Consider the following 14996-nt stretch of genomic DNA (forward strand, 5'->3'; position numbering starts at 1 on the left):
TGCTCTGATGGCTACAGCTCTCATCTTTGGCCTTGCAGGAGGAGGAGTTGGGGTTCAGCATCAAATGGCATATTAGCCAATCACATACCTGAAGAGGGCATTCTCAGAAATTCTTCAACATGCACACAAATCTACTACACTGCGACACAGGAGGTGTATGATCAATTGTCACTATTTGCACCAAGGAGGTAATATTTTCACCAGGCTTTGTGAGTTTATTTCTTTGTTGGTTTGCAAAATATCTAATCAACACATGCACATATCGCTTTGAAATTTTGTCAGCGTGTTGGTATGGTGAATGGTTCAGCAGAGTCTTTTTTTCACAATAATCTGAAATGACGTGTTGGAGGTCTACACTCTACAAGTGCTCTTACCATGTTCATTCTAATGTATAATACACTGTATTTGCTCATTTCTTTAGGGCTGGAAGGAAACAGTCATCAACACACTCTAACAGAGTTTGAAACAGCAATCTACAGTAACCTGGTCTGGTGAAAATTGCTCTGTCTGTCTGTCTGTCTGTCTATCTGTCTGTCTGTCTCTCTCTCTCTCTCTCTCTCTCTCAGATTTAGCTTACATTACTAGACAGGTCAAAGATATGGCCACGAGTAAAATGCTATTTGGCACCCAGATTATGTGACGTCTACATACAGTACATACAGGCAAAATCTTTGAGGTTTTTGTGCAGGTTGTCTACAGTCTCTTCCACTGTGGGAGTCATCCCAGCAGGCACAGTAGTAAACTGCACTATGAGAGTTCTTCAAATTAGATATCTTTAACCTAAACAAACTATTACTTCTTTTCTCTACATCAAAATCCTTATCAGAACCAGGTTCCCGTGTTTTGCTTCCATCGCTTATTTTGATGTAAAAGATTCTCTTGAAGGCCTCTCCACCCTTCTTCTGGTACCAGTGGATGTAGTCCCAGCAGCCTGATCCATAAGTGCAGCTAATTGAGACTTCTGTCCCACGTGCTGCAGTCACACTGATCTCCTGATGAAGCCGCTGGGCACCCACCACTGGAATGACAGAAACAATACATGAATATGAGCACAGCTAACTTTGTCTTTCAGTCCAAACATGTTCCTCTGAATTGTAATGAAATAAGTGGTGGACTGAAGGTAGGGAGTTGGTCTTGGAATTTGAAGGTCACAGGTTTGAGTCCCATACCATCCACAGCTGAAATGCCCTGGAGTAGGTAAATAACCCCACATTGCCCCAGGCAGTGCACTAATGCCCAACTGTAGGTCACATTGAATTGAAGTGTAATATAATATAGTTCAATTAAATGTCAATACATACACTAACATTTTAACCCATGTGTGTTATTGGCACTAATACTTTATTTCTAAATAACCACCATATTTAATCTAAATAAGTAGATATGAAGATCCCATCTGACCTGTGGTGCTGAGGATGATGAGTGTGCAGCAAAGGGCTGTATCCATCCTTCTCCTGATGACCAACAGCAGAGAGTGGTTGGTGAACACCAGATACAGTCTGTGGCTGCTGCTCTGATGGCTCTGCAGGGGTTATCATAGATCTTTCAGGAGGAGGAGTCAAGATGGAACACACAAGGCTGAAAGATTTCTGGCATAGTGCCTGAAATAAGACAGTGTAGTAGGCTACATAAAGTAAAACATTTGGTAATATACACTATGTGTCACTATATAACAGATTTGGTTATGCATTTAAAACATAAAGCTGTTTTTTCCTGACCCCCTCAGACAACTTTAATGTGGTTGGAGTAGCACTCTACCCAGTTCAAGCTCAAGTTAAATGTATTTATTTAGCACATTTTATCCAATGGAAGGTGGTAAAATCGAATAAAAAAATGTTGAGTCTTCTTCAGAATAATAATTTTGTCTTAAAGACCCAGGAATGAGTTTGACCCTGCAGATCAATGTGTGCAGTACTGAAGTTTTGAAAATGTTTTCATACTGAACTGATGTTTTATAAATTAAGTTGTATAATCAGAAATTGACTAACAGGTGTTGCAAAGAGGTATTTTAATAAGCTACAAAATGCATTCCTGATGAGAAGTGAAATTGTCATGCTGTTACGGTAAATGGAGATAAATGGGTTGAAACAAAATACTGTATTGTAACCATGAATGTTAAATTCCCCATGCATTTTACATCTGCATCATTGAAGGGATAAGGTTATGTCTGAGGCTGGTTGTTGGGTATAAGTGTGTGTGTGGCTGGGGAGCTAAACATCACTGAAAACAGCACATATGCCACATTAGTATAGCCATATTAACTTTTCTTTATTCACCTTATAGATAAATAACACAGATATGTACATCACAAAAATGTTCTATGGTGAGGGCTAACTGTACGGACACAGGAGTGGCTTAGTCTTTTGCTAAACTAAACAGTCAGACCATGGTTGTCCAATGAACCAGCCACATATATTGCATATGTTGTATTCCCATCCCCCCAAAATAAACAATCCAGTGATATTCTGATTTAAAAAATATAAAGTTCAGTAAATACAATTCATCAGAACATACATTTCCATTCACAGGTGGATGTTTTCTTGTCTCCACTGAAAGACTTGTTAATATATGTTCTCCTGGATATAAGGTTTAAGACACACAAGGACTCGGGGGAGCTACATTTTATGTTTTGCAAAGCTGTATTTGCCAGGTCCTGTTTTTTTTCCTCAGGTTTGTTTCCCTCAAAGATCACTGTCTCATGCTTGTAACTCAACAAAATATCCATATTCATCAGTAGAACTTCGATTCATTTTGGCAAGAGCACAGCAAGTCTTGTCAACGGACAATGTCAATAATACGCCAAACATCACCACAGCCGTACACATCCAGCCATGAAACTACAGAGAACACTAACAATGATGCAAGATAACATTTATGACCGAAATGTCTGAAAGAAAACGTCTGTCTTGTGTAACACTGAGAACGGTTAAATAGATCATATCACTACAAAGTCTGATAAAATTCGCTGCAGAGCGACAAAATCAATACAATACACTTGGTGCAGAGAAGATAAGGTCATTTTTTTTCATTGGTTAGAGGAAAACTCACTTCAGTTTGCCTTAAAACAGAGGGGGGTTACGTGTGGAAGTCACCACAGTTCCAACAAAGCACACATCAATTCGCTGCTGTTCACAGGTAAACAAACAAAAAGTCTTGATTTTCAAAAGGAAGGTTAGACCATAACTATCGCATCATGCTCTGTTACAAATCTTTTATTCTCAATAAGCTCTTGAATAGTTTTACTGTATTTTATCCACAAGGGTTCTTCATTTATGTTCTTTATATGAGTGTTTTTTTTCTCTTTTTTTCTTCGGTCACTGGAGTGTTTTTGTTTGCAGTTGTCCCTTTCTGGCAGGCCATGGAGGTGGGAGTAGCAGGCAACTCAACGCAAGCTCCCTGGACAAGCGAGGCCTCGTATGAGTGTGTGTGTGTGTGTGTGTGTGTGTGTGTGTGTGTGTGTGTGTGTGTGTGTGTGTGTGTGTGTGTGTGTGTGTGTGTGTGTGTGTGTGTGTGTGTGTGTGTGTGTGTGTGTGTGTGTGTGTGTGTGTGTGTGTGTGTGTGTGTGTGTGTGTGTGTGTGTGTGTGGTGGGGCGAGGACCACTAATCCACACGCTGGCAAAAGTTATCAGGGAACAGTCCTGTTTTAGCTGAGGCACCCTGCTGAAGCCAGTCAACCTCTCGCATGCCCGTGAGCCAGCCAGCATCCTGGAGGAGGACACAGAGAGATGACAGGTGCGGAGGGAGAGAGACACATGGAGGGAGAAAGACACATATAGAGAGAGAGAGAGAGAGAGAGAGAGAGAGAGAGAGAGAGAGAGAGAGAGAGAGCGAGAGAGAGAGAGCTATGTTAGATGATACGTTCCGCTCCAGTTATTCTTATCAGGCAAACACACAAACTCATAGTGTACAGAAGCTATACAGTAACATGCTGTTTAACCCATAGAATGTATAAATAGCACAGAGCCTATATTATAGCCCTAATGTCACCAACATTGTAATGGCTATGTCTTAATATGTTACTTAAGGCTCTCTAATTAGTCATAGCAATGCTGTGATGTAGTTAAGTATTTAAAAAAAAAATAGTGATTAGGCCCGCCAGCGACTCCATCTGCAGTAAGAGGCTACACAGACCACGTTCAAAACGTCAAGCAGACAACACGGCATGTTTCTGAAGGGCACTATTGCTCTCTGCAGGTGAGAAACAGAACTTGCGGTTTCCTTTGCATATTAGCCGGAGGAGATGCGCAACACGCCTGTGTCTGTCTCTTTTCATGCACCCTCCTGTGATGTGCATGGAGTGTGTAATATATTGACATGACTTGTAAGCAGCTAGACTCTGAGATGCGTATGTTCTGTAGGTATCGCATAGCAGCCTTCATCATATTGCCCGGATGTGTAACATCTAGTCGGTCTGCCAAATGGAATAAAAACACACCAGTCGCGTTCGTAGTCTGTCTCCAGGAGTGACTATTATACTGATAAGGATTGTCAGTCAGGTAATTGAGAGAACCCAAATATATTACCAGAGAGTGTAGAGAGAGAGAGAGGTTCCGTTGGCCCATTGTTTCCGGGTTCTATTATTGCAAGGGGGAGGGGGGGGGGAATCCCCCTTTAGGCAGACCTAGGCAGACCTAAGGACTGTTCTATTCCATGCTAGGAGTATTATGACACGCCCCTTCAGGCCGACCGGAACCTGGCCATGTTAGGTGCCCATAGCAACCTATTACATTGGCATATCTCTATATACTTAAAGAATCTCTGATATTACAGAGTGACAGGAGGTGGTGAGGAGGACGCCATACCTGATCCTCCGCCTGGACTGTTGGAATCACTAAGACCATGTCTCCCTGCTTCAGGTTGAGCTCGTCTGTGTTTTCTGCATCAAAGTCATGCAACGCCTCCACCTGAAAAACAGAGAGCACAGACGCAGCTGTTTTATAACCATTTGTTTTTCTTATTTGTGCAGAACTGTGAGTTATGTTTGTGCAGTACTGTACGTTTGTAATACAGTAAGAGCACATACGTACATGCAAACATACAGTACGTGTGTGTGTGTGTGTGTCAGGGGTGGAACTTAAAATCTTCTAAAATCTACCAGTCAGTCACTAGCTATATTTACCACTCAAAGTGACTGGTGGGTTGAAAAATTTACCAGTCAGCCCTGAAATGTATCCGTCCTTACACATCCGCATTTGTGCAGAACTGTAAGTTATGTTTGTGCAGTACTGTAAGTTTGTAATAGGAGCGCATATATACATGCATACATACAGTACGTGTGTGTGTGTGTGTGTGTGTGTGTGTGTGTGTGTGTGTGTGTGTGTGTGTGTGTGTGTGTGTGTGTGTGTGTGTGTGTGTGTGTGTGTGTGTGTGTGTGTGTGTGTTATGCGTACAGGTATGCCTTATGCACATGTAGCATGCTTGTGTGTGTGTGTGTGTGTTGTGCATGTGTGTGTACTGTATGCATGTGTGACAGAGTGGGATATATATATTGTGTGTGTGCTTTTGTAGAGTTTTTTTATGCATTTATTTGACAGGACAGTCGAAGATGGTGACAGGAAACGAATGGGACAGAGAGGCAGGGGAGGATTGAGAAATGACCCCGGTCGGACTTCAACCGTGGTCCCCGTGGGTGGGCATGCAAGCCCATATGTGGGGGGCTTGGCGCGCTGCGTCACAAAGCCCCCTATTGTGTGAGTGTGTTTATATATCCATTATACTGTATACAGTATATACAGTAGATGCTTGGAAACAGCTGAGGAAGCCAGCTGGCATGCCCGCTTGTGTGTGTGTTGTGTGCGTGTGTGACAGAGCGAGATATATATTTTGTGTGTATGTTTATATATATGTGTGTGTGTGTGTATGTATATACTGTAGATGCTTGGAAACACACCTTATAGAGGAAGCCAGCTGGCATGCCTGCCGCCCCAGAGGATGTGGGAGCCACCCCATTGTCGCTGGTGGTGGTGGGAGACAAGATATCCACGTCGCGGTCATCATCTCCCTCGTTGCTGGATGCCGGCTCAATGACCACAGAGGGAATAGGCATCTTCTCCTGGAGGACACAAAGACTTTGCTCAGCATTCGCATTCTGTGGTTTCCTTCAATGATGCACACTGACTGTGATCGGCATAATTCAACTGACAAAAAATGAAATTTTCCTCTTAAACAATTTTGAACAATAGATTAACTAATAAAAGAAAATAAAAACAGCATACAGTATTATACAGGAAGATACCATGGGGACAAATTAATGAAAATCATTTCACAACTGATCATTAAAACTTACAATACAATAGAGGGAGTGGGGGAAAAAAACTTAAATAAAAACGTTTTCCCTGAAGAGTGCAGTAAGTTGGAAAGGGCGTGTTGACGTGAGGAACTGGCATGGTTGGTTGGGTTGGTTGCTGTATACCTCCTCAGACACACTGTCTGCCGCCCCCTGTGCTGGAGCTGGCGCGGGCGCGGGCTGGGCAGCACTGGCCGCCTCCTCCACCGGGGCCTTCTGCTCCGCTCCGTCGCTGCCCCCACCCTCGCCATCAGGCTGGGCCGCCTCAGCCTGGGACACGTGTCCAAATCAGTGAGCTGGCATCACGGTTAACGCTCATGCTCACACACAATTCAGTATGTATATTACGCTGGATGTAAGAGTGGTGGTGGGGGGGTGGGGGACTGGAGCACCATACGCACCATTCACAGGTGTATACTGTGTGGTGGTGGATGAGAGAGGGTTGGGGGGTTGGAGAATCGGAGCACCATACGTATGTCGCCACAAGGGGGAGCGTTTGCAGTGGAGTTTCCAATGAGAAGCTGGAGAGCTCTGCATCATTAGAGTCAGACTGATGACCATGAGGGGAACTGGTTTGGGGGGTTGCAGGGGTTAAAAAACGGTCCGTTTTTTAATACTCCCGGTCACGTTCCCCCAAAAGGTAGAACACAACCAAGTTCACCTCAGCTGGGATGGTGGAATGGTGATGTTCATGTTCTTTCTGTCTGATGACGGAAGAGAGACCAGTGTAGGGAGGGAGGGAGGCGGACGGAGGTGTGGTATCACGGAAGAGAGACTTCACAACTGCCTGACCTACAATGCTGCTCAACAGTCTTATACATCACTCTGAGAGCCAAGACAATCAGGTTTGGCTGAAATACCTGAGCTACTGTGTTAAATTGTCAGCGTACGCTCAATTTGTGTAATTGTTTGCAAAACACAAGTTAAAAACAAGATGGAAAAGTAGGTAACGCATGCAGAAATGAAAGATGAAACAAAGTTTTATGATCCATATTCTGTGTGTAGCTATTTATGCAATCTAATTCTGTCAATAGAAACATTTAGTCACCTGCAAAATCAAATCATCCTACAGTCCCGCTCAAGAGATTCATATTTTTTCCATCGTAAACTAAACTAAATAGCCTTTGTATGTCGTGACTATGTAGCTGTCATTTTTGCTACTTCTTCAGAGTGAAGGGGTCCAAGTAAGACATCACAAACCACTCATTATGGCATGGCCCGTCACCATGGTAACCACGGAAGGTCGTTTAGCTGAGAAGGGCCGTAATCACAGTCATCAGTGATGTGTCCTAATCAGGATCCCGTAATTGCGGGGGAGCCAAAGATGGAAGAGGTCACTCACTGCACAGCGCTCACATAATCTGATCAATTTCTGAGATTTACCGTCTTTTAGCGCTTCACTAACATGTAAACTCAACGAAGAACGTCAATACAGCCAAGAACAAATGACTTTCTGTGTTATCATGCAACTGGCACCCAACACAGGTGTGCTGGAGACCCACAGTAAAATGGATGTTTACTGTTCTACAGAAAATCAGGACAAATACGAACATAATTTGTATCTGACTTGATATGATGAAGTAGACTAACACAGAGAAAACAGGCTAAGAAAACAGGGAAGTAAGAATGCCTTCTTGTATTTTAAGCAGTGTTTTCTGTGTTTCTCATGAAAAAAGGGTAAATGTGTAAAAATCAAATAACAAAAAAAATATGTTGAAAAAATGGATCTAATGTATAATGTCTTTGAAATCCATGAGAAAATCCTTTCAAATAAAAATGTATTTCAGAGAATAACCTCCACACACTGGTGTGAAAACGGCATACTTTCTAAACCCCAAAGAGCATGGATTTCATTACCCGACACTATACACACACCACAGCCTGAGCAGGCATGCTACAGCATTAGCCAGAGCACACCCCTGAGTTAAGGCTTAGGTTTAGTTGACACCAGGGGTCTATACTACAACGCTGGTTCAGGAGTAAACCAGGTTAAGTTAAGAGGTAAATCACCTAATAGAAGAGTCTGGAGTTTTTCATTTTCTTAAGCTCTTCTATTAGATGATTTTACTCCTGAACCAGCTTGGAAGTACACGCCCCAGCACAATGAGGATGATTGGGTTTGATATGATTAGGTCAGTGTAAGGTAGTTACCGGAGCCTCGTCAATAGGAGACCCCTTGTCCTCAGCAGAGGCCTACGCAAAGAAACATTAACATTACACATGGTAGCCCGACCACCAACACATTACATACACATATAGAGTCACCGGGGGACTGACACAGATGAGGTCCTTCACAACACAATTAAGGTTTTCTCACAGAACAACAAATGATTACAAAACAAAGACGGATACAACAGGAGAACATGTACAGTACTGATAATGGGAGAGGCCTCAAACCATCCTCATCACCTAAAGTTACACCCCCCCTGGGGCCCTGTTTCATAGTCCAAGCAGAATTATTTTATGGTTGTGTTCTAGACTAGCACTGCTTGTGAGGCAAAATCAACACCGTCAAACATAAACAATTGCCTCAGATGAGTGCTGTTATGCTGCCGTGCTGGCCCTGGCATTACTGCTCAGGTGGCAGCCCAGATGGCTTGTAGTGCTGAGGGGTCGTGGGGTGGGGGGGGGGGGGGGGGGGTCGGGTTGGCAAGGAGGGCATAGTTACCGGAGCCTCCGCAGTGGGGGACTCCTTCCCTGCCTCTGGCACTGCAGCCGACTCCTACACGTGAAGGAGAACGTTGCGTTGTTTATTCAGTCGATTGTCCATAATGTGTTTTACTCAAACAGTTTGGCCACCGTAATCGAGACTGGGCTCGTGTGATAGATGTTAGATGTGTTCGATTTTAAACTGATACACTGTGGAAAGGTTGTTGTTGTGACTTCCTCCTAATGCTGCTGGACTGAATGAATTAAAAAAACACTATGGTAGCACCCGGCAGCTACATGACTGACACATCTTCATAGCTTGTTGCTTTAGTTTAGACACAAACAAGACTTTAGACAAAAAGTGACAATCTCAAATATAAATGAAATAAATGATAGAGAAAAAAACACAAACAACCTTGAATGACTATGGATGTACTAAAACAAAACAAAAACAGGACATAGTAATAAAGGAAATAAATAAACACCAACAAAACAGAAATAACTTTAAAACTAATTGAAACTAATTGTGTGTTGTGTGTGAGGACATGAGGTGTCTAAATGTTCTTCCCAAGAAGTGGAGCCCCACATAGGCTACGCTTACATGTCGTTTTTAATTCCGAATTAATAATTCCGAATTAAATAGTTCTGTCGAGTTTACTTTGATCTTTCATTTAATTCCGAATTGTGAGGTGTTTACATGACGTTTCAAATCGGTATTAAGCTTTATTCAGAATTAAAGTGAGTTAATTCTGAATTAAATGTCTCATGTAAACGTGGCCATGCTATACTCCCCACAGTTTAACCCTTTAAGACACGGCGTTGTAAATTTGCTGTTACCAGAATGGCAATGACCAAGTCGTAGTGCATTACTAAAGGCCCGGTGTTATGTCATAGTATTGTAGTACTATGGTATTTAAGTTTTCAATGGCTATTACAGCGTGCCACAGGAGGTATGGCATGCATTATGGGGCTACAACGGGGGAATGTAGACCACATACCTCAGTCTGGAAAGCGTCCACATTGCCAGCAGACACTGGAGACTCTGCTGGCGTCTGAACCCGACACAGTGCACAGGAAAACACAGTTAGCGCTCAGTGAGGAGCCTACCGCACACACAGCTTATGCATGAACATGATGGAGCGAAGTGAAAATAATAACACAACAGACATCTTTTTTTTACAAAAAATGAATTAATAAACAAATAATTAACAGAAAAATGAGATGGAGATAAATGATCGATGAAGAACAAACTGCAACCATGACTTTAAAAATTATGACAATGAAAAAGAAATGGCTATAAATCCAATACAATTCATTGATGATGATGATGATGATGATGATGATGATGATGATGATGATGATGATGATGATGATGCGAGGAGGAGGAGGATGATGATGATAAAGGTGATGAGAATGAGGATGAAAATAACAATAATGATGACCCTCGCAATGACACTGTGGATGATGGCAATGGGGATGGTTTATACCACCGAATTGACACGTCAATGGTCATGCACAAAGACTCCAGTCTCCACTTACAGGTGCTTTCTCTCCCGGTGGGCTGGTTGCTGTGGTTTCGGGGGCCTCAGCAGCCTCAGCAGAGGCAGGCGGGGTCGTGACCTGTCCCTCAACCCCCTCGGCTGCCACCTCTGCAGCAGGCGTCTCCGTGGCAACAGGGGCCTCCACAGCCTCCGCTGCGTCCTTTCCACAAGCACAGGCAGGGGCAGCCAGTCAGTGCCATGCTCCCAGCCCCAGACACTGGCAAGACAGGGCTGGGGTGGGCACTGGCACAGTGCTAAAACAGCGCTATACCTGCTCCTCAAAACTGAGACCAGCTGAGGGATCTCTACATCAGTGACTACAAGGGGCGGAGCACTGTTATTGTGACAGGGGGGCTGAGAGATGTGTCAGAGGCCCCCCTCACACCTAATGATTGAAAAATACGGCAATAAAGGCATTTAACACCAACTTTGCTGTTAAGCATAATACTGAACTACTTAAAAAATAGTGAAATATCGCAAATGGGACCTCTGAGGTGTTTAGAAATCCAAAGCCATTGGTAGGGGCCCCCCTTAGTGGTGAGGCCCGGGGTTTCTGGACCCTATGCCCCCCCCCCTCTGCTCCGCCCCTGGTGACTACCGTTCTCCAACTCATTCGCCAAAAATAAAAATAAATGTATATACATTCATTGCTTGAACAAGACTTACCCAGACCAAAACAATGGTACAATGGGCAACAAAATATTACATGTTGTATGAAGGTAAGTTAGAGATGAAACATGCGATACCTATTATTTACAGTAATAGTAATGTCATAACAAAGCATGTCGTAACTATGCTTTCGAATCTGAACAATAACACAATGTACAATGAAACTTAAAAGAAATAAAAATAAAAGAGTACACAACAAAACATACACGAAGCATACTGTAGATAACAAAAACAGTTCTTACATAACAAATTATGGAACAACACGAGCACAAAGATGCAACAGCAGCGATGACGGCATTATCCTCATCGTATCAAAATCATCAGTTGGGTCAGCATTTCAAACATGCACTCTATCACCACTGCTTTTTGTAAACAGGCATATCAGATGATTCGCTGACAGGAAACGACGCTCATCGCCACGTGGGTTTGTTTACTCACCATTTTCTCAAAGTCTGCAGCAAAGGCAGGGACAGAGGCGTCCGTCTTCAGAGAGGAAGGAAATGAAAGAGCATATCATCAGTATATCGTTGTAATCTTGCACAACAACTGACACGTTTAATCAAACATGCAGTTAGTATCAAAGGAAGGAAAAAGAACAGGCTTTGATTAAGTCATTCCGGGAAAAGGTGTTAGTAAGGGGAACAGTGGAGCATACACTTATGCCTCTTTTCCACTGTCGGTTTTCTGGCAGGCCTACAGCTTGACACAGCACGACTCGGCCGCCACCTTTTGCTTTTCAATCGGGCATGACACAGCTCGATTGTAAAGCAAAATGTGGTGGCCGAGTCACACTGTGTTGAGCTGTAGGCCTACCAGAAAAGCGGCAGTGGAAAAGAGGCATTACAGTATTACAATAATACATATACTAATGTTGGGGTTTTCTTGGCATTTCTGACCCAGATTCGGGACCTACTGTATGCTCGGCTCACTACGAAAAACCATCTTGCAGCGATCGAAACAATGATCTGCATTGACTAAATGACACTCAAATAAACATAATATGCTCCTATTTTCTCGAGACAAATGAAAAAAAAAGACAAGTGTAGACAAAAATGTCTCTGATGCAGCATTTTGTGAGGCAAATATAGAGAATGGACTATGGCACCATGTTAGAATGGTAAAAAGATCTTGAATCTTGTTTACCTGAGGAAATCCATTAAATGCACTGTTGGACACCTAAACCGAATCATAGAAAAACAATTAGACTTTGAAGCTGCTCGGCATGTTTTTTTCTAAAATTGTATGATATAAATGGAGTAGAAATGCAATTTCAAACATTAGTTATGAAAACATTTAAGCAATCAGCAAACAAGCAAGCAGAGGAGGGAGGACCACAATCTTTGGGCTGCTGCTGGGGGGGTCCAGGGGGATCCACAGACGGGGGAGTTCGTAGCAAGGGGGCAGGGAGGGGGCTGGTACCTCATCTGCGGGCGGGGAAAGAAGAGGGGGTAGGGGGAACTCTCGCTGAGTTCTACTACTCTACGCTACGCTACACATGGAGTGAGGAAGTCAGGTACCTCGTCTTTCTCTGTATCTATTTCTTGGTACAACTTTCCGTATCTCCGGTTTGCAACCTCGTCTTCAGAGAGATCTGAGTTCTCTGGCTCTCTGGGTGAAGGGACTCCGTCTGCTTCGGGGGCTTTGGCCCCCAGTGGCTCAGTGGGGCTGGGGAAGGCGGCGAAAAAATCCTGTGGTTGGCTCGCGCCTCCACCCCCACCCCCACCCCCACCGCTAGTGCCACTGCTGCTGGCGTCGCCTGCCCAGCCTGCCGTGAAGTCGCCCTGTCCGTCGTTGGAGAAGAAGCCGCTGCTGTCACTCACCTCCTGCCAGGAGCCCTTGCTCGACGAGTCGGCCTCTGCGGTGGCGGAAGGGTTGGCGAAGGCAGCCCACTGCGCTGAGTCCTTAGCCTCCTCGCCGCTTGCTGATTCCGCGCCTGCAGCCCATCCTTGGGCATTGGTGTCGGCGAAGGGGTCTGTGGCCCAGCCGCCGTCAGCTGCGCTGCCCTGCTCGGTGCTCTCGGCGAACGGGTCGGAGGGGAACCCCATGGCCTGCCCGTCGGCTGGCACCTGGGTGTCGTCTGCTTGGTTGGCGAACAGATCCTGCTCCGAGCCGGCAAAAGGGTCTTTGTCAGAGGATCCAAACGGATCCGTTTCAGAGGTACCGAAAGGGTCCTCCGCGGAGGCAAATGGGTCCTTTCCTGTGCCAAAAGGGTCGTTATCTGTGCCAAAGGGGTCAGCATCAGTTCCGAATGGATCAGAAGCTGCTGCAGACTCAGAGTCCGGCACAGCCTTGGGGGTGTCAGGCGGCGACATGCTACTGGGTTCCTGAGACACCAGCTCGGTGGTGGCTGGTTGGTCCCACTGCACCGCGAAACCCTCTCCACTGGCACCTGCATCAGCTGCCGGGACCTGCTCTGGAAAGCCGGTAGCCGCGTCGCCTGCACCCCAATCGGCGAAGCCCTCCTGACCGCTGCTGCTGCTGATGGCAGCGTCGGCAGGCACCTGCTCTGCGGGGGGCTCGGCGACGGCCCCCTGCTCCGTGCTAGCTGCCAGCTCATCGTCAGCGCTCACATAGCCTCCAGGAGCATCTCCCCACTCCTCCGCCGTCTCGTACCCATCGGACCCCTCCATCTGGCTGCTCCTGCCCTGCTCCCCGCCCTCCTGGACCTCCTGACCATACTCGTTGGTGAAAACAATGCCTGGCACAGCGCCCTCCCCCTCTGCCTCCCCTAACACTCCCTCCTCAGTTGCTGCCTGCTGCTGCTGATCCCCCCACCCCCACCCAGCCTGCTCTGGGGCCCAGCCCGCTCCCATTCCCTCTTGCCCCTGTCCCAGAGCCTGCTCCTGCTGCTGCTGCTGCTGCTGCGCCAGCTCAGCTTGGCTCTGCACCACATCACAGGGGTTGGACTCGGGGGTTTGCTCGCTCGGGCCCTGGCCTCTAACCTCGTCTCCGGCCGGCTCCACCGGAGGCTGCGCTGCCTCTGCGGCCCAGCCGCTAGCCGGGGGCCATCCGTCGGCCGCAGGGGCTGCAGCGGCGGGGGCGGCGGCGGCGGCGGCGGCGGGTGCCTCTGCGGTCTCTGTGGTTGAGGCGGCGGCGAAGTTGGCACTCCAGTCGACGGTGAAGCCCACGTCAGCAGCCTGGTCCTGGAAGGCGGGGAGCGAGGGGTTAGCATTGACACTAGCCTGCTCCCCCTCCCCTCCCGGCTGAACCACTCCTCCTGCCCACGACCCAGAATCCAGCTGCTGCTGGGGTGAGCGGGGTGAAGAGGGGGTAGCGGTAGAAAGAGGAGGAGGAGGAGGAGGAGTGAAGAAAGCAGACAGTTTACACAAGAAGAGAGGATGCTGTCTCAGAAAACATATCCATACATCACGAACCAAAAAAGTACAGTACATAAAAGAGATATGTACGCACCCGTTATAGTGCATATATTCATCATTACATACCGCAGTGTTTACCAGACCACTATGGACTGCTAAAACAAGTTTAAACACACTGTTATCAGTAATATGAGATCACATAGCAATTGTTCTAATATGCAACTGTTCTAATATTCTTCTGATATACAAAGCTTACTTTATCAGGAATGTGACATGCCTTGAGAGATATTATCTTAATAACTAGTCTTACACTGACTTCATGGTCAAAATTGGAATGCTTATACCATTACCACTCAAGTGTGCCCTGAACCTAAAATTTACTCCGTTAAACATACTCAGTCATACAGTTACAAGATCCAGGAAACAATTGTTCTGTCAACAGGAACAAGTGACTGAACATAAGTCTTGGTACATTCTCCAATACAAGAAAGTGACATCTGTGGGCGACCGCAATACAGTACTAATGTGAGTGTT

General features: G+C 45.7%; 1 protein-coding gene across 1 annotated transcript in view; it reads right to left on the reverse strand.

The window, feature by feature from the left end:
* Positions 1 to 3594: 3594 nt before the first annotated feature.
* Positions 3595 to 14996, reverse strand: part of amph (amphiphysin) — a 32070-nt gene continuing 20668 nt past the window's right edge. The window contains 11 exon segments of the mRNA XM_063219956.1: positions 3595 to 3705; positions 4803 to 4904; positions 5891 to 6052; positions 6413 to 6556; positions 8438 to 8479; positions 8955 to 9008; positions 9934 to 9987; positions 10475 to 10636; positions 11584 to 11628; positions 12289 to 12321; positions 12663 to 14282. Of these exon segments, the coding sequence (XP_063076026.1) occupies positions 3601 to 3705; positions 4803 to 4904; positions 5891 to 6052; positions 6413 to 6556; positions 8438 to 8479; positions 8955 to 9008; positions 9934 to 9987; positions 10475 to 10636; positions 11584 to 11628; positions 12289 to 12321; positions 12663 to 14282 (2523 nt within the window). The 3' untranslated portion in view covers positions 3595 to 3600.

This window comes from Engraulis encrasicolus, chromosome 16 (genome assembly GCF_034702125.1).
Source record: "Engraulis encrasicolus isolate BLACKSEA-1 chromosome 16, IST_EnEncr_1.0, whole genome shotgun sequence".
In the NCBI taxonomy this organism is placed as follows: domain Eukaryota; kingdom Metazoa; phylum Chordata; class Actinopteri; order Clupeiformes; family Engraulidae; genus Engraulis; species Engraulis encrasicolus.